The following is a 20,844-nucleotide window of genomic DNA, read 5'->3' on the forward strand; positions in this document are numbered from 1 at the left end:
CAAGGACATTGTAAAGCTTCCTATACAAGTGTTGGTAATTTGAAGTCTGTAAAAGGCAAGGCCAGTGTAAGGCTTCCTACACAAGTGTTGGTAACTTGAAGTCTGTAAAAGGCAAGGACATTGTAAAGCTTCCTATACAAGTGTTGGTAACTTGAAGTCTGTAAAAGGCAAGGCCAGTGTAAAGCTTCCTACACAAGAATTGATAACTTGAAGTCTGTAAAAGGCAAGGACATTGTAAAGCTTCCTACAAAAGTGTTGGTAACTTGAAGTCTGTAAAAGGCAAGGCCAGTGTAAAGCTTCCTACACAAGTGTTGGTAACTTGAAGTCTGTTAAAGGCAAGGACAGTGTAAAGCTTCCTACACAAGAGTTGGTATCTTGAAGTCTGTGAAAGGCAAGGACAGTGTAAAGCTTCCTACAAAAGTGTTGGTAACTTGAAGTCTGTGAAAGGCAAGGACAGAATAAAGCTTCCTACACAAGTGTTTGTAACTTGAAGTCTGTAAAAGGCAAGGACAGTGTAAAGCTTCCTACAAAAGTGTTGGTAACTCGAAGTCTGTAAAAGGCGAGGCCAGTGCTCTTTTTCCATTGTGACTCAAACTAGCAAAATTAGTGACCGACAAATCATTCTTGATTTTATTGTACGGACTGATTGCTTCATTGGGAAGTTAAACGTACATTAGGCAATACTAGTAAACATTTCATTTGATGAAGGGTTCCACGACTCATAATCGAGTCCTAGCTGCAGCATCAGAGAAATATGATGAGGTCGTTCGAATGCGCATGATGGCATTTCCAGACTTATTTGCATAAGATGCAAAATATCCCAAGGTTTGTTACAGAATGCATATTTCTCAGAGAAATGTTAACACAGCTCGAAAGCAACACAACATTGCAAACATTAATGACGGGGCTGTACTTCGTTTGAGCGATGAGATCCAAAGTACAGTGCTTTCTAAATTGCAAACGATTGTCACATTATCCCCATTGTATGAAATATTCTTAGAATTGCTTACTGAGCAGTCACAAGGTATCAGTCAAATGCCACAAATGTTTGACACATATCCATCTTGGAAGGTTAAACAAAAACTTACATGCAAAAGGGAAGGACACACCATGTTTGCGCAACCACACTCACTGTTGGTGATGCACTAAAATAAAGCTTTCAGCATTGAGCATCCACATTAATGATAAAGGAGGATGTGATTTCTGATGTCCTCAGAGTACAAGGCTGATGATGCAAGGGAAGAAGATGCCGCCCTTGACAAAGTTGCTGGAATACTGCAGTATTCAATCTGGTATAACTTTCAATTTATGTCATTACAAACCCAGTCAACACTTAAATTTCAAACAATTCATATCCTCTGCTCCAGGTATGTTGTACAAGTTTGTGTTATGGTTTACATATAAACAGCATTTTAACAAAACTAGATTGTGACAATTATGGTGGCATAGGGGTGCTGGGGACATGGCATAGTATCATTTTTCTCTCGAAAAGTCCACATTTCAATCGCCTTCGGCCTCCGAGTCCAAATGCATCATGATTTCTGGGGTAATGAGCTCATAAAAATTCTAAATTCATTAGGATTTTCTATCAATTAGGATGAAATGAGGAAGTTCACCACACCAATAGCTGTGTATCAACTTTCTTGTCCTTCTGATGTGTATATCAGTGGTCGTTGACGAAAACGGTAGCTCGATTGTTGATGCTGCGATTGACAATTTTCATAGAAATGAGGAAACAGTTAATTGGAAGCACACAACCCACTCTATGGCAGTTATGTTTTACCAGTGCTAACGTGTTCCTGATGAAGATATCTTAATCCCCACATGAAACAGATATCACTTGATTCAATCCACTATTTAGAGGACAACATTCAGTGGTACCAAAAGCCACCGAAAGAGCCAAGACCAAAATAGCTTTCTCATCAGTGGACTGAGAGGAGAGAATGAGCTCGCCATCAAGCTCAGCATGACATTTGATTTGGGGTGTGCCACATGCTTGTTCAGATGAGAACTTGAACATCCCAACATGTAGTGGCTTCAATTTGCTTGTGAGGACAGCTGTACTTCCTACTGTTACAATGAGTCGATACCTTCCCAACATGTAGTGGCTTCAATTTGCTTGTGAGGACAGCTGTATTTCCTACTGTTACAATGCTTCGATACCTTCCCTCCGGTGAAGCGCCACCCTTCGACTTCTCAACCATCTATATTCTATTCGATTTTGCTCATGCAAATAGCTGGGGCATTTGTTGATGGGTGTATATCAGTAAATGTTTTGTAATTTGAAATTAGCACAGAGCTGCATACTTGTAAATGCTGATTCAGCCATATTCAGCAAAGCTCAACAGATCTAATGGAGCAAGTCATAACCTCTGTTTTAGAAAGTAACAACATGACTAGGGGGTATGTACCTCAGAATAGCATACATTGCCCGTATTTGGCAAGGTATTTGGAGATGGCGGACTTTTGAACATCCCTGTGTGCCGTGATGTCTATTTTTTAAGCAATAGCTAATCAAATGTTTCAAGGTAAACAGTATGTAAGAGGAATAAGAGGCATCCGCTTAGTTCATGAAGCACGGTTGCAGATGTATTTTGCATCTGATGAAGCAATTCCCCTAAAGAATTATGTGGCTTGGATGTCTACACACGCGAAGAGCTCTCTGTATAAACTTGAGACACCCTTTTCAACAAAAGACCCCATCAACTGTGCAGCCATTTGCCAAGAACTGGAGAAGATCCCCCACTCTGTACTACAAACATTACAACTGTTTCAGAAGTCTAGTTGTGAGTCCTCAGCAACTTATGCATATAAATTCTTGGTGTGGGAAAATCTCCTGCTTAAACTACTCAGAGCTGAGAGGGAAGCTAATTTCTTGATGCACTTTGATGCAGTTATACAAGCTGTTCCATACTTTAACCTTGCAGGCCGTGTAAACTACACCCATTACACCCCAGTGTATGTTTTAGAGATGAAATAGTCAGCTACAACAGAACCAAAATACGTTTCAACATCTGAATGAAACGAAGGGTTCGTTGTGTGGCAGTTTGCCAACAAGAACTTCAACTGTGTCCCAACAGATCAAACACTTGAACAATCTATCAATCATGACGCCAAGGGTCAAGTGAGAATTTTTGGATTCATGCTTCAGAAAGGGGTTCGCCTGAGATGGATCCTGACACATCATGTCACTAGTGAATATTCAGAAGCATTCAAAGAAATGTACCAGGGTGCATCAAGTGATAAGCCGCACGATGAGCTGGCAGAGAAATGATACAATTTGCATCAAGGAGTATATTTCCAACCTGTGTCAGAATCCATTTGATCTCAAGTTAGGTATATCACAGTCGTTGGTGAATATTTCTACCAGCCAAGTAGCATCCAGAGAAGTGGAGAAGTCACTTATAGGGATAACAGAAAAAGGATAATCCGTTTGCAATGACTTCATCCGGGACCAAATAGAAGATGAGGCATTAAATAGTTTCTGGGAGCCATTGAAGGGAAGTGCTACACTGAAATTTTCCGATACAAAAAGAAAACTCACGGAAAATAGTGAAAGGTTATCATTGGCACTGTGGTGTTGTTTTGACGTCTCTTGTCAGTATCTGAGAGCAGAGACACTGGTATAAAAATTCTACTGACTTATGAACTGGCTGAAGTGTCCCCCTCACTGTCCCATGACGATGGATCTATAAGAAAAACAGCAAAGTCTGATCTGTTAGCTAAACTATAGGAGATGTGCCAAGACGTTGTGTCGTGATTAGGCACGACACTCAGTGATGCTTACAACTTTGTCCCCGGCTTACATCATAGATGGAATGGCAATACTACAAGGACTTAACGCAAACCATTTCAGAATATTTGAGGATTTGGCAATAGTAGTCCATGGTGTGCACCATTTATCTCACCACTTCATAAATTTTCTGAAATAGACATCAAAACAAACAAAGTTATACTAATGTTAAATGGTTGTACCTCCGGTGTGGTGGTCAAAATTTGGGGCCTCGGCTGCTACCCTATTAAGAGAGGTGACCTAAATCAAGACAGAAAGATAGGCCCAAAGAAGAACCTTAACTTACCCAAACTTGATTGGAATAAAAAACAAATGAAAAGCAGATGAGGGAGATTCTATAATTTCAACATTGCAAAATCATTCTACAAATGCTTTATATTTTTCTTTTATAATGAATAGATAATATCCAAGTAGCGTTCAAAAATCAGAGACAGCATCTTCCTAAAAAGAATTGAGCTCCTGATAGTTCTCAGGATAACAGGAAAACTTGAGTTTACGTTTCTCCATTGGCGTCGACGCGTGTTTCGAGTCACTTTTTTCTTTTGACTCTTCGTCAGGACTATATTGGTTGAGTGGTTACAACTTTGATGTAAAGGCTATGGTTGTGATAATTTTAAGATGACAATAATATTTGGATATCCAAAATTAATTCTGAAATATTGATAAATGAAAAATTTAAGATCCTTTGCAAAGATAGGAATTTTATGATCAATTTGGAGATACATTTCATGGCTAATCTCACAAGCCATTCCTTTCTTCGATGAAGCTTAAGATTCCATTTACCTAGCGGGATTTTTAACCTCGGATTTTCAGGAACGTTATCTCTTGTTCAAAGCAGACTAATTTGTAAGATTTGCTTACCACCTCAAAAAAATCTAGATTTGTGATCTGCATTGATCTCGAATTCGATTCCTTTTGGAGTGGCACCTTGAGACCTGACTGATTGTAATAATTACAGAGCCATAACACTTACGCCAGTTATGAAAATATATAGTATGCTTATTCTAAAGAAATTGGAGAGAAAGATTGATGAAAAGCTGAGAGATGAACAAGCAGGATTTAGAAAAGGTAGATGTTGCACTGACCAAATTTTCATTTTGAGACATGTTGTACAACAATGTGTAGAATATAGAAATCCATTTTTGAGGGCATTTGTGTATTATGAAAAAGCCTTTGGTAGTGTGCACCGACCAATTTTGTGGTGAGTCCTGTGTTATTTTGGAATTCCTCTTAAATATGTAAATTTTGTTAAGCCTGTTCATGAGCATAGCAAGAGCAAAGTTAATGTTAATGGAATCTTATCAAATGAATTTCCAGTGAACAGCGGAGTACTCCAAGGGAATGTGTTGCCACCTATGTAGCTTATCCTCCTCATGGATTTTGTAATGCGTAAAATAGTCGGAGATGGTGGAGAAGGATTGGACTCGATTGGTGATAGGAATTTAGCAAATCTAGAGTATGCTGATGATGCTGTCCTTCTTAGCAGAACACCACAGGATTTGCAATACTTGCTTTCCAGAATGCATGAAATATCACACGAGGTTAGGCTGAAGATGAATAGAAGAAAGACAGAGATAATGAAAAGGGAGTATGCAATGGAAGATGAAATATCATTGGAAGGAGAAAGGATTAATGAGGTAGAATCATTTAAGTATTTCGGTACTATGATCTCCAATAGAGGGTCTTTAGAATTAGAGTTTATTGAAAGATTGAAAATGGCAAATCAGGCAATGGCTAGGTTAAGTAAAATTTGGAAATAAAATTGCCTGAAATTACATATAAAATCAGTCTTTATATCAGTTTGGTGAGATCGGTGTTACTCTATGGACAGGAGTCATGGTATGACAATGAAACAATCTCCAATAGATTTAGTAGATTTGAGAACAAAGCCCTCAGAAGGATATTGGGAGTTAAATGACAAGACAGGATTAGAAAGGAAACAATAAGAGATATTTCACTGAGAATTCCTCTCTCTCTCTCTCTCTCTCTCTCTCTCTCTCTCTCTCTCTCTCTCTCTCTCTCTCTCTCTCTCTCTCTCTCTCTCTCTCTCTCTCTCTCTCTCTCTCTCTCTCTCAACGGAAGCGAAAAAACTAGACCATTCAATTGAATGTTATTATTATTTTCATTATTATTATTATTACTTGTTAAGCTACAATCCTAGTTGGAAAAGCAGGATGCTATAAGCCCAAGGGCTCCAACAGGGATAATAACCCAGTGAGGAAAGGAAATAAGGAAACTCCAAGTAATTAGCCATAAAAATAAAGTATTTTAACAATCGTAACAACGTTAGGATAAATCTTTCATATATGAATTATAATAACTAGAGGAATAGAAATAAGATAGAATAGTGTGCCCAAGTGTACCTTCAATCAAAAGAACTTTACCACTTGACATTGAAAGACCATGGTACAGAGGCTATGGCACTACCCAAGACTACAATGGTTTGATTTTTTAGTGTCCTCCTAGAAGAGCTGCTTACCATAACTAGTCTCTTTTGCCCTTACCAAGAGGAAAGTAGCCACTGAATAATTACATTGCAGTAGTTAACCCCTTGAGCGAGGAAGAATTGTTTGGTAATCTCAGTGTCGATAGGTGTACGAGGACTGAGGAGAATATGTAAAAAATAGGCCAGACTATTTAGTGTATGTGTAGGCAAAAGGAAAATGAGTTTAAACATAGAGAAGGATCCAACGTAGTCCTGTCTAGTCTGTCAAAGTACCCAATAACTCTCTAGCGGTAGTATCTTTACGGGTGGTGGGTGCCCTGGACAACCTACTACCTAGGCTATAAATATGTGTTTATATTTCGTAATTAAGTAGTTATTGATGAACTTGTAGTGAAATTTCAGATATAGATAATATATTTTTGGGGGGACAGACCTAGTGTTTTGAGAGAGAGAGAGAGAGAGAGAGAGAGAGAGAGAGAGAGAGAGAGAGAGAGAGAGAGAGAGAAAGTATATTTTTGCATAGAAGTGTTGATTGAGTAGTTTTTTATGAGCTTGTAGTGAAACTTCAGATGTAGATAATATATTTTTTGGGGGACAGACCTAGTGAGAGAGAGAGAGAGAGAGAGAGAGAGAGAGAGAGAGAGAGAGAGAGAGAGAGAGAGAGAGAGAGAGAGAGTATATTTTTGCAAAGAAGTGTTGATTGAGTTGTTTTTGATGAGCTTGTAGTGTAATTTCAGATGTAGATAATATGTTTTTGGGGGGACAGACCTAGTGTTTTGAGAGAGAGAGAGAGAGAGAGAGAGAGAGAGAGAGAGAGAGAGAGAGAGAGAGAGAGAGAGAGAGAGAGATAGGTTTTGAGTATTGTCCTCCTACATGACTGGTCCTCATCAATTGATTCGCGTCCCAACTTCTTGCACAAAAACCTAACGTTCTGTTATTTTTCTTCTTCCTGATCTGAATATTAATCTCTGACTTTGTCCTTCAATGAGCTCCTTCTTTTGTTTTTAAATCTTCTCAGACTATAGGCTGTCATCTACATCATACTGCTTCTGCAATTACTGGTCTGTTACATAAGTCTAGTTTCATTGTTACGCTATTTACTTATGTGTGGCTTTTCTGGTGACTGGTCCCTATACTCCTATACTGCAACAGAACCTCTGCAGTACAGAAACTTCATGGCCATTTATCTGTTATTCATCTTAATATTAATCTTAATTAACGAGTGATGGCTATAATTTAGTGTATAAGATATAACTGAATAATTCATTAGACAATTCAAGTGCTGTAGGAAACTATTGTATTTAAAACATAGGAAAAAATTCAGTCTTTACCCAAAAGTTCATGTAGGATACCTTATCAAGCACCACGCCCTAACACGAATGTATTTTTTTTCTTTTTTTCTGACAAGAACAATATCAAAAGTGGCAGAATAAAAACCAGTTCACTGTCGATTACGCGTGAGCCTGGAATAAATGGAAAAAGGTTAAAGTGCAACATTTAATCGATATTTGATGCAATACTAAAGACTACTTCATAGTTATAAATTCTACGCCTAGAATAATTGTCGTAGAGATCAAATTCGACCTAAAAATCGACGAATTGCCAGACAGAAGGAACGGAGATGAGTCTCTTTTATCGTTACGTAGCTGATAACTATCCGGGCGATTTTTGGTAGCAGTTAATCCGTTCTCCTGTCAGGAAACTGGGATTTCATGAAAGTGGGGATTCCCACTCTGTAGGTCCCTCTCTCCCCATCCCCAAGTTGGAAGTGTGATGAAACTTTTGTGGGTATGATCTTCGCTCATTCAGGGTCCAGTAGTACACGTAAACTGTGTGCTTGTGCAGTCTGGTCCTAAAACAGATAATAGAGTTGGTTTGTGATTTTCCACCTTTGTGTTGTCATACAATTATCTGTGTTGGCGAAGAAGGTGTAGTGGATGACCTTGAAATTTACTCTTGCATGTGCTGAGATAAAGTGCATTCTAATCGGTTGTATTTTAATGTGTATTGTAATATTCTAGAAAAAATGAAGTTTGAAATATCGTTTATTGAGAACTATAAATATTATATAATTCGTCATGACAGGTAATATTATTGTTGTAATAGATTGACGTCATTCATCAGAATTTTGACAAAAAAATACTTGGAGTTGCCATCGAAATTGAAAAATCATTCTGTCTATTCCTTTATGAAAAATCTACAGTGATCTAAATTACTTTATATTGAAGTGATACCCTAAAAAAGGCACGTTTTATAATGAGAAAAGTGATAAATACAACGGTTCAAAGCGATCGCTAGAACGCATATTTGGGTCACGTGACACCTCTCGACCAATCATCATCGTCCTTGTGAAACGGTCGCTGGAACGCATCGAAGTCACGTGACACCTCTCGACCAATCATCGTCGTTGTTGTGATCTGGTTCTGGGAATAGAATAGATTTAGTCATCTGTACTAAAATACAGAAAATAAAAAACTGCCTTAGTGTTTTCTTCAAGTTTAACGAAGGGATTCGGCCTTGACTACTTACCATGGATTTTTAAGTCATCGCCGATAAGTGTAGAGACGTCCCTTGGTGGTAAGTATGGAGATTAAGCGAGACAGAGAGCTTAAATGAGGTTTAGAAAGATGGGCGAAGGCGTTTGCATGAAGGAAGACGCCACACTATGTCGCTTACCATTTATTTATTTCCTTATTTCCTTTCCTCATTGGGCTATTTTTCCCAATTAGAGTCCTTGGGCTTATAGCATCTTGCTTTTCCAATTAGGGTTGTAGCTTGGCTAGTAATAATGATGATAGCAGTAGGCGTTGCTAAGCCAGGCTAATAAGATACCGTGGACTTGGCCGAATTTGTCAAAATTTATGTAAATTGTGACAAATCCGGGATACGTAAATTTTGACAAATTCGGCATACGTACATTTTGATAAATCCGGTATACGAACATTTTGACAAATTTGGCATACATAAATTTTGACAAATTCGGCATACGTAAATTTTGACAAATTCGGCATACATAAATTTTCGACAAATCCGGTATACGTAAATTTTGGCAAATCCGGGATGCGTAAATTTTGGCAAATCTGTAATACGTAAATTTCGACAAATCTGGGATACGTAAATTTTGACAAAGCCTAGATATGGGAATTTTGACAATTTCGGGATGCGTAAATTTTGACAATTCCGGGATGCGTAAATTTCGACAAATCCGGCATATGTGAATTTTAAAAAATCCGGGATACGTAAATTTTGACAAATCTGGGATGCGTAAATTTTGGAAAATCTGTAATACGTAATTTTTGACAAATCCGGGATACGTAAATTTTGACAAATCCTAGATATGTAAATTTTGACAAATCCTAGATATGGGAATTTTGACAATTCCGGGATGCGTAAAGTTTGACAAATCTTGGACTGTCACTGCTTGAATTTTGAGTTTTATGTCGTGCCTTTCTTTCTTGTGAATTTGACATATATTTTTTATTTTAAATTCGCATCTGCCCGAATTGGTGTATAAAAGGACATTGTCTCTATCGAAAATAAAATATCTTGAAGTCGATCAGGTATAAAATATGAATATAGATATCAAATATTGTATTCATAATCGTTCAAAACTTAAACTTTGAATATGAATATAAAAATATCCTATTGAAAGTTTAAAATATATATAAAATGTAATCAAAATTGTTCAAAATATAAATTATATAAAATAAATCTAAAATATTTTAGTAAATATTGTTCTTAACACTTTTACCCTAAAGGACGTACTGGTACATTTCACAAAACTCATCCCTTTACCCCCATGGACGTACCGGTACGTCCTTGCAAAAAAATGCTTTAAAATTTTTTTTCTTCATATTTTTGATAATTTTTTTGAGAAAATTCAGTTTTTTTCCGAGAGAATGAGACCAACCTGACCTCTCTATGACAAAAATTAAGGCTGTTAGAGCAATTTAAAAAAGATACACTGCAAAATGTGCTGGGAAAAAAATAACCCCCTGGGGGTTAAGGGTTGGAAATTTCCAAAGAGCCTAGGGGTAAAAGGGTTAGTATGTAAATCATAAGTATAGAATATCATAATCAAAATTGTTCAAAATATAGATATGAAATATCATACTCGAAATTGTTCAAAATATAAGAAGCATCAAGCGTAAAGAAAGCACTCTTCAGAAAACTATACAGTTCACCTTCAGTGACATTAGTATGTTTGCTAAGAAATTATCTTATTTATCGTCTGCCCGTTAATTATCATGACAGCGGGACTGACGTTATAGTGAGGACGCACTGTTAATTATTATCATTATTATTATTGTTATTTTATTATTACTTGCTAAGCTACAACTTTCCTCTTAAGCAAGGGTAGAAGAGATTCTTTAGCTTTGGTAAACTGCTCTCCTAGGAGAAGGGATACTCCAAAATTAAACCATTGTTCTCTAGTCTCGGGTAGTGCCATAGACTCTGTACCATGGTTTTCCACCGTCTTGAATTAGAGTTCTCTTGCTTGAGGGTATACTTGGGCACACTATTCTATGTTATTTCTCTTTCTCTTGTTTTGTTAAAGTTTTCAAAATGATAATAATAGAAGCATGATGCTATAAGCCCAAGGGCTCCAACAGGGAAAATAGCACATTAAGGAAAGGCAGTAAGGAAACAAATAAAAGTGAGCACGATTGTACCCTCAAGCAAGAGAACTCTAACCCAAGACAGTGGCATACCATGAAACAGAGGTTATGGCAGTACCCAAGACTAGAGAACAATGAATTTGGAGTGTCCTACAAGAGCTGCCTCACCTTAGTTCAAGAGTTTCTTCTGCCATTACCAAGAGGAGAGTAGCCACTGAATAATACTGTAGTTAACCCCTTGAGTAAAGAAGTGTTTCAGTTATCTCAGTGTTGTCAGGTGTATGAGGAAAAAGGGTGATCCTATGTAATACAATCTGGCCAGACTAAAGACCCAATAACTCTTGGGGTAGTATCTAAACGAGTGGTTGGTGTCTTGGCCAATCTGCAACCTGACATAAGTTCAAACTTGCATTGTATGATTTTATATTGAATGGGCTGACAAATCTTTTTTATATTCATCAAATGTTATTTTAACCCTTTTACCCCCAAAGGACGTACTGGTACGTTTCACAAAAGCCATCCCTTTACCCCCATGGACGTACCGGTACGTCCTTGCAAAAAAATGCTATAAAATTTTTTTTTTCATATTTTTGATAGTTTTTTGAGAAAATTCAGGCATTTTCCAAGAGAATGAGACCAACCTGACCTCTCTAGGACAAAAATTAAGGCTGTTAGAGCAATTTGAAAAAAATATACTGCAAAATGTGCTGGGAAAAAAATAACCCCCTGTGGGTTAAGGGTTGGAAATTTCCAAATAGCCTGGGGGTAAAAGGGTTATTTGTTTATTATTTCTCATATTGTTTATTTCCTCATTTCTTTTACTCACTGGGCTATTTTTTCATGTTAGAGCCCTTGGGCTCGTACTATCCTGATTTAAAGGGTGGTAGCTTAGCTTGTAATAATGATAAAAGTTTGTCGACATTTCCAGCATTCTAGTAGTCTGTTTGCTATGATGAGGATTCAATTATTGTCATGATAACACTATTTTCATCTACAGTTGTGTTATGACAATTGTTCCATTTTTTAATGGCAGCGGCAGCCTTATAGCTGTAGTCACACTTTTCAAGGTCATTCGTTGGCATCATGGTCGTAGGACACTTGTCCTATCAGCCAAATCCCTAAACCTGTTATGATTATTATTATTATTATTATTAAATGCTAAGCTACAACCCTAGTTGGAAAAGCAAGATGCTATAAGCCCAGGGGCCCCAACAGGGAGAATAGCTCAGTGAGGAAAGGAAACATGGAAAAATGAAATATTTTAAGAATAGTAACAACATTGAAATAAATATTTCATATATAAACAATAAAAGATTCAACAAAACAAGAGAAAGAGAAACTAGATAGAACAGTCTGCCTGAGTGTACCCTCAAGCAAGAGAACTCTAACCCAAGACAGTGGAAGGCCATGGTACAGAGGCTATAGCACTACCCAAGACTAAAGAACAATGGTTTGATTTTGGAGTGTCCTTCTCCTAGAAGAGCTGCTTACCATCGCTAAAGAGTCTCTTCTACCCTTACCAAGAGGAAAGTAGCCACTGAACAATTACATTGCCGTAGTTAACCCCTTGGGTGAAGAAGAATTGTTTAGTAATCTCAGTGTTGTCAGGTGTATGAGGACAGGAGAATCTGTAAAGAATAGCCCAGACTATTCGGTGTCTGTGTAGGCAAAGGGAAAGAACTGTAACCAGAGAGAAAGATCCAATATGGTACTGTCTGGCCAGTCAAAGGACCCCCTAACTCTCTAGCGGTAGTGTCTCAACGGGCGGCTGGTGCCCTGGCCAACCTACTACCTGATGATAGAAAGATATATGGAAATCTAAAGCAAATCATACACAATCAGGTTGTTACTGACTTGCCCATGTACTGACACTGCATGAATGCCACAAAAGCCGAGTGACTGATCAACAACACGTAAATTTGCAGGACTACAGCACCATGATGGCATGTTACCTAAAGCCATCTTAGTTTTGCTGAGTAAACATCTTAATTGGTAATAATCCGCTCCAAAAATAGACAAAAAGTTATTGGATATACATACATATACCAAAGGCACTTCCCCCAATTTTGGGGGGTAGCCGACATCAACAATGAAACAAAACAAAAAAGTGGACCTCTACTCTCTACGTTCCTCCAGCCTAACCAGGGACTCAACCAAGTTCAGCTGGTACTGCTAGGGTGCCACAGCCCAACCTCCCACATTATTAGATATGTAAAAAGAAATTTAACAATTTTAAATTTTAAAAATGGTATATATATTACTGATAAACAGTTGTTAAACTTAATACTTGGTAATATCTACCTTTGCTATCCACCTGGTTATTTTGTCAGATGTTTGAGACACACAATCCTTTTTCTTGGGTACTATCCAGCTGTCCATGAAAATGCAAACCATTCAAATGTCTTGAATTACCTACCAAGTCTTGTGGGCCATGTGTGTTTGGTTTTATCAACGGAAACTTTCTGTCTGTTTAATATTTATTTGTTCCAGCACTATATTCAAACCCTTTTGCTCCTTACAATGGAGATTATTTTGGTGATAGCTGAAACTAGCCAAAAGACTTTTTACTGAGGTGCGGGGCCTAGGAATGAGCTCGTCGAAGTTGTACTACGTAACGTACAGGACATAGAACACACCTGGAATGCGAATAGATATATGTGGAGGATCATTTGGTAAAAGAAAGAATGGAGAAGAAACTTGGTGGTGGAGCAATGAAATAAAAAACATCTTTGAAACCGAGAGAGAGAAACTGAAGATCTGGAAACAAATATAGAGAGCCTCTTAACGAACGGTATACCGACTCAAACCCTCCTCTCTCTGAGGGCCTCACTCTTAGCAGTTGAGCTCCTAAACATAGAGAGAGACGCGAAGTATGTCGTGCAGGCTGCTTCGTGGCTTGATCTGTGGTTAGGATCCTTAGGCTTCATGGTCCGCTTCTATAATATTGCTAAGGAGTCGGCTAGGAAGCCGGAGTCTTTTCTTCTGTTAGGCACCCGGACTCGTGAGTTTCTTTCACACCACGTTGTCAACTTGTGGTCCAATTCCATTCTCAGGAAAAGGGATACTGTCATAGGGGAGAAGTTCCACAAACAGGTGCCGAAGGTGGAAGTCTACCGGTTGAGGAGCTCCACCCTTGAGGGTTCTTCTCTCTTCGTTTCAGAAGAGATAGAGAGGGTGGCTGAGCGTTGGAGAAAATCATCGAACGCTTCTCTCCTCCATGGGGCCATGACATCGAGGTCCTATGGTAGACCTGTTTTCTCGGTCTCAGCACTCGCCTTCCTCTTCTCTCCCGTCATCTTCTAGGTCCTCTGGACCTTCAAACGTGTCTAAGCGGCCCTTTCCATCTAAAGGCCAGAAAGGGTCCAAGTTGTTCAAAGGAAAGTGACTGGGGTGGTCACTTCCAGTAGGAATGGCTTTCCTCATCACCTACCACCTGTGGGAGGATGCCTACAGCATTGCTTGCAGAGGTGGCAGCTTCACAGGTTAGAACCCTGGATGGTCAAAGTGATCGCCCAAGGGTATCACATCCCGTTCGTTCAATCTCTCCCTCCTCTTGACTCAGGGTCCAGTGCATTTAAGCTTCTATGCGAAGTGGTCTGCAAAGGAGCTAGCCCTCAAGGTCGAAGTCCAGACCATTCCGCAGAAGGGCGTTCTCCAAGAGGTCGCGGACGGGTCACCGGTTTCTACTGTTGGGTTTTTATGGTGAAAAAGACGTCTGGAGGTTGGAGACCAGTCATCGATCTCTCACCTATGAACAAGTTTGTGCAACAAACTCAGTTCAGAATGGAGACGGCTAGTCACCAAAATTGGGGGAAGTGCCTTGGTTAGTAGTATTTTAATCAGCAAGACTAATGATTGGATTGCATGGTTGAAATAAGAAATACACCACCAGCTGCTGACTTTAAAAACATTTTGTTTGAGGAACAAAAGTCTTCGATTCATAGACATATTCATGTTAAGCCGAATAGTAGTGACGAGTTGGTTCACTAGTTACTGTTATCTCATGTGTTTTGAAACTTAAAAGACTGATGCTATGACACAAGTCTGTAGTTGTATGGTGTGATGGATGATGACTAAACATTGAAAGATATCGAGAGATTCCCTTTCGTGTAGACACCATGCATTTTGTTAGGTGGTTTCTGGATGATGAATCACTTTGGGCAAGGACTGTTGAAATAGGTTTGTTCCGGTACGAATACTTCGCACGTCCCAATAGTAGGAGTACTCTATAGACGTCTCTACTGACCAGAGATTTTCCCTCCTCACAGGCCATCAACCCCCATTCCCCCGATCCCCCAAACCCCTTCACATCTGCTAGACCTTGACCTCCCTTTGTTTCCCCAGCATGCCTCAAGGGTAAGCTTGGGCTAGCCTTCCATGTCCGTAACAACCATTCTCCTCTGGTTTCAGGAAAAGTGACTTATGATGAAAGGGTCTAGAGAGGGGAAGGATTGAGGGCCAGTTACCCTATTGGGATGTGCTAAGTATGTTAGGAAGAATACAATTTTCTTAGAAATTGTCATTTCTTCCGGTACGAATACTTCCCACGTCCCAATAATAGGAACATCAGAATTAGGAGGCGGGTAAATGGACCCTGAAGAGAGATTAGGGATCTGTAGGTGAGAGTGGGTGTAAGGCCTGTCTGGGAAAAGTAAAACAGAAAACCGGGGGGGTTAATAAAGGTATGATAAGGTAACACTCACCCAAGGAGCATCTTCTTGTCGGGTTGATCCATGGAGGGCCGAGGTGGTAAGGTCCGAGACTCTTTATCCCTCGTTACCTCATCCGGTCTATCGCGTGTAGCCACCTTTAGATCCTCTGCAGGAGGACTACGATGGGACCGGGCTTGAACCCCTCCCGGGACTTGAGGTAGTGGGCCGTAAACCTCGACTGTCTCGACCATACCCCCGACCGGCATGTCTTTCTCAAAAGCCAACGAGGTGCCGATGGTCCGGATGTCGTGAGGCTTCACGGACCTGGGGGAGGCTTTGCCCTTCGTCTGGTACGCCCTTCGGACTGTCTCCCGGAGCCAAAAGGAGATTGTATTCTTCGATACCGACTTCTTCACTCTACCCGTTGTCACAAACCATCTCTTGATAGCCAGCCGGAGGGAGGCGATAGAGAGATATTTCCTCACCGCCCTCACCGGGCATAATAGAAGGTGGTCTTGGTCATTTGTCCTGGGAATGGCAGGGGTGGAGAACTCGAAGCGGGGCTCATCTACCGCTGGGTTCTGTGTTTGTGCCACGAAGGAGGGGACGAACGTGAAACACAACTCCTTCCAACCATGGGAGGGGGACACATCTGCAAACATCCCAAGTTTGCTTACCTTTTGGCCGAGGCCAGGGCAAGAAGGAACACTGTCTTTAGGGTCGGTTCCCTGTCCGTAATTTATCTCAGCGGCTTGAAAGGCGGCTTTTTCAGGGAGTTGAGGACTTTGATAATGTCCCACAAGGGGTCATGACTGCTCGAATTCTTTCACCAGCATCAAGAGGCGCTTGGAGGAGCTTAGGTCCAAGCCCTTGAAGAGGAATACCTGTAGTAATGTATTTTATTAATCAGTGATGGTAGTCAAAAAAGAAAGGACTGAATCTTATTCTTTGATGGAAAAACCTAGTTAGGGATGTTGCTATTATCGCTTTGGATTGTAGCAATGCATTTTATGATATAATGATGGTAGTCACCTTAAGTCTTCATATATTAATGTAATCTTGTCTGTTTGTAATTACCTCGGTCAAGAAGGTTATAAAATGATCTGCGTTTATATATTTATCTGCTTGTTTGTCTTTTAACAGGATAACATCCAAAATTTTTGGTTGATTTTCATCAAAATATTAACAATGTATAAGTATTATGCTACGGAAGAACAAATTACAGTTTGGAGGTGGTTCAGATTAAGATACCGATACTGGTTATTATTGTTATTATACAGCCTGTGTCGCGGGTTCAATTCCTCACTCGACCAGTCAGAAAGGCGGCCACTTTGTTATCCGTGTAGACACCTCAAGGTTATGTATGTAATCGACGGATAGGTTTGCGTGAAGCAAATGGGTGTTGCAGACTAATACACACAAACACAGCCATTCCAATACCTTCGAAAAACATAACAGACACCTCGCATGTCTCGAACTGTCGACCTAACCACGCCATGACTCCTCGCTGCTGGGAAGAGGTGATGGTGACTGGTACAACACAAACATACACTACCGGGGTCTAGCAATGGCGGGCAGGGAAGCCGGTAGGGACTACGGTCACCCCAAAGCCAAAGCAAAGTCCTTCAAATGAAGGCAATCGTTTTACCCCATACGAGTGGGAAAGAGGCGTGCTAATAGATGATGATGATTGTTATTGTACAGTATAGTACATTCGTTCACGGTCAACAAATGAAAAGGGGAAAGCGTGATCTGTAGTCTTGAGTAAAATATCAACCATCTTAATTGGCGGATGTCTTAAATTTCTGATTGCTCTTTCAACTTATTTTATGAATTGTAATATATCTATTCTTTCATTTCATTAAATTAATTCAATTTGAATTACCTGTATATATTTATTTTTCTAAGATGTTTGATTCCCAAAGTACCATATTTTGTTAAGATGATTTTTCTGTTGAATGATTCCAGGTCCTCTTTTCAGGTGCTGGCGGAATGGCAGACCCAATGTCTGTGAGCATGCGGCCCACCAGTACACTCAACTATAATATAAGTGATATCAGTAAGTCGTTTTTACACTTTCAATTTGTAATATATTGATGTGAGTCCTACTTTATTTTTATGGTACAACAAAGGATAGAATGAAAATCAAATGTTGCCACTATGCTGAAGCAACTGTATACCCTTTCTGAGCTGGGATACCGTAATTTGACGAGATAAAATGTGAATTACCATGATCAGCAAAGCTGTACTAGTCAGGCCCACCCATACTGGTTTGGTGTGAGTGATCAGACCTAAATCTCCCACTATCACCAATCTGCAGTGGCCAGAGTGGTGATGAAAACTGGCCAAACCCCAGACATGAATAAGGACATGTCAGAGGCCTTTGTCATGCCATGGACTATAGTCCATTTCTTTTAGCGATGCATATTTGCACCGACTCGCAGCGGTGCCCTTTTAGCTCGGAAAAGTTTCCGGATCGCTGATTGGTTGGACGAAATAATTCCAACCAATCAGCGATCACGAAACTTTTCCGAGCTAAAAGGGCACCGCTGCGAGTCGGTGCAAATATGCATCGCTAAAAGAAATGGACTATAGAAACGGCTGCATTTGTTGTTGTATTCGACCTGTAGATGAAGAGTTCTACCAGCCTAACGAGTGGGCAATACTGTTGTGTATACAAATCAAAGTAGAGGTTATCTCGAATATCAGTGAGAGTTGAAGAAAGGGAGGATCTTCCTCAGACAACCCTTTAGCAGTGGGGATTGGCCCGCTCTCCAATGCAATCTGGTGTGAATCGTTTTTATTAAAGAAGCTGTAAAAGAATTCCCTAAACTTACAAACATTCAGAGGTGCAAACTTAAATCCATAAATTATAGATCTCGGATATTGTATTGAAAGTTCGTAGTGAAATACAGTATTGTATCAAAAGTTCATAGTGAAACAGTACTGAAATTATACAATTTAATGCAGTAAGTGATATGACATTTGCAACATGAAACAGAACTATCTGTTGACTTTTGCAGCTGAAAATCATAGGCATGAGAGTTTGGTGAAGCCTACTTTAGGCCTAAGACCGGGAGCAATTTAGCGACTCTGTGGCGTCACAAAGCCACAGCATCGTGTGGCTTTGTGGCGCCACAAAGCCACAGCATCGTGTGGCGGGGATGTGGTCTCCCATAAGTTTCCATTGTTTTCAAAGCCATGCCATGCCTGTGGCGGGGTTGAGCGACAGAGAGCCACAGTCGCTTGCCACAGTCGCTAGTTTGAGCGGCAAAACTTGAAAACAATGGAAACCTATAGGAGACCACATCCCCGCCACACGATGCTGTGGCTTTGTGGCGCCACAGAGTCGCTAGTGTGCTCCCTGCCAAAATCAAACAGAATTAGACAAACAGCTTCTTGAAACCTATGAAGTTTGTAAGTTTAGGAGTTTGAGTTGCTGTATTGACCAACTGAGCAGATCATAGAGCTTTCAAGCACTGTATTACTTCCAGTTAAATGTGTTGAAAAACGTATCGATTTGAGCTTGATTAAGGTCATACTTCATACGTGTCTCTTCTATCAGACTCCAGGAATTGTTTCCTCGTAGAAAAATTTGGCTATGTCTTAATTTTTTTGAGATATTAGTTACTTCTAAGGTGTTTACAGTATTGAGTTCAAGAAAAACCCTGTGCATATTAATTTTAAAATGTCATATTCTCTACAGTTGATGTCATTCAAGAAGACTACGGTACTGACTACGGAGGTGCGGCAGTGGGGAGCGTCATAGGGGGAGAAGACGGGCTCAGCGAACCCAATTACTCTGTCGTAACGCAGAACTCCCCTGGCGACCCGGAGTATGAAGCGAAAAGGAAAGCCTACGTGAGTGTTTTTTTTTTTATATTTTGACAATGTTTTCTTTTCATGGCAACTCTTGAATTATTTTAGTCTTATCATGACCTAAAATCAGCTGGTGTTAAGTTTTAACGTAGAATATTTCTGATGTATATTATAATTGGTACTTATTTGTTTGAGCAATAAGGTTAGGTAGTGGTGGTGGGGGGGGGGGCAGTAGCTGTAGTGAACGACACCTCGTAGTAACGGGGGGGATTTGAGGAGGGAGAAGTCTAATTGGAAAGGAACCTCTGGTAGTGGTATCACTCGCCCCACTTTTAATACCGACATCCTTTAGGGGTGAGCTAGCTGGATATATTTCTGGCATTCCATGCAACTTTTTCCTCTGGTATATTTAGCAGTATTTATACCTTTGAAATGGTGCTTTAAGGAGCATTTCACGGAGCGACACAGGTGGAGCCCAGAAATTAGTTTGTTTATTGATTATTTTGACAATTGTGAAATTATTTTCTTCATTCAATTAGAATCGAGCTTCATTTTCTGAGCTGTTATTTATACAATTTATTTTTCTTACAGGTGAAGTTAACTGAGCAGCCCCAGGCCAAAGCTCTACGATTTCGTTATTTATGCGAGGGCCGCTCTGCTGGTTCAATACCTGGGGTTCGAAGTACTGCGGAAAATAAGACTTTCCCGGCCATACAGGTTAGTGATGGCCGAGTTGGATGTGAATTCCGTAGACGCACATCGTCAGTCTTCTCTGTTTTCTTTGTAAATGCACTGCAACCCACCTCCCACTATTTAATCTGTTTACAGTAACCCTTTTACCCCCAATGGACGTACTGGTACGTTTCACAACTCATCCCTTTACCCCCATGGACGTACTGGTATGTCCTTCCAAAAAACTGCTATTTACATTTTATTTTGCATATTTTTGATAGCTTTATGAGAAACTTCAGGCATTTTCCAAAAGAATGAGACCAACCTGACATCTCTATGATGAAAATTAAGGCTGTTAGAGCAATTTAAAAAATATATATTGCAAAATGTGCTTTAAAAAAAAAAACGCCTGGAGGTTAAGGGTTGGAAAGTTCCAAATAGGCAGGGGGGGGGGGGGGGTGTTAAAAGGGTTAATCTGTTTAAATCTCTTCAGCTACACAGTGGTTAGAATCTGTTCAACTTGGCAATTTTTCTTCATCTGTTCAACTGCATTGTTTGAATACCCCCTGTTTACAGTAGTTATGTTCAAATACAAATACTGTAATGGCATCTTCAAACATATATAGTCATGTGGGACAGATTAGTGGGCAGATAAACGGAAAATCTACAGATGAGGTATTGTTATTGAAATTAGTCTGGCCTATACTTTACACATTCTCCTCTTTCCTCGTACATCTGAAAACACTAAGATAACTGAGCAATTCTTCTTCACTCAAAGGAGTTAACTACACATACATATACCAAGGCACTTCCCCCAATTTTGGGGGTAGCCGACATCAACAA

At 39.8% G+C, this 20,844-nt stretch overlaps 1 protein-coding gene across 5 annotated transcripts in view; it reads left to right on the forward strand.

Moving 5' to 3' along the window:
- LOC137658388 (embryonic polarity protein dorsal-like) overlaps positions 1 to 20,844 on the forward strand; it is a 104,761-nt gene that overhangs the window by 32,547 nt on the left and 51,370 nt on the right. For 3 of the 5 annotated variants that reach the window (XM_068393063.1, XM_068393066.1, XM_068393068.1), the window contains exons 2-4: positions 17,492 to 17,569; positions 19,217 to 19,371; positions 19,921 to 20,046. In XM_068393063.1, coding sequence (XP_068249164.1) covers positions 17,492 to 17,569; positions 19,217 to 19,371; positions 19,921 to 20,046 — 359 coding nt within the window. Of the gene's footprint in view, positions 1 to 8,031; positions 8,817 to 17,478; positions 17,570 to 19,216; positions 19,372 to 19,920; positions 20,047 to 20,844 lie in introns of those variants that run through there. The other 2 variants (XM_068393065.1, XM_068393064.1) reach the window with 2 other exon arrangements.

Source organism: Palaemon carinicauda, chromosome 19 (assembly GCF_036898095.1).
Source record: "Palaemon carinicauda isolate YSFRI2023 chromosome 19, ASM3689809v2, whole genome shotgun sequence".
NCBI lineage: Eukaryota > Metazoa > Arthropoda > Malacostraca > Decapoda > Palaemonidae > Palaemon > Palaemon carinicauda.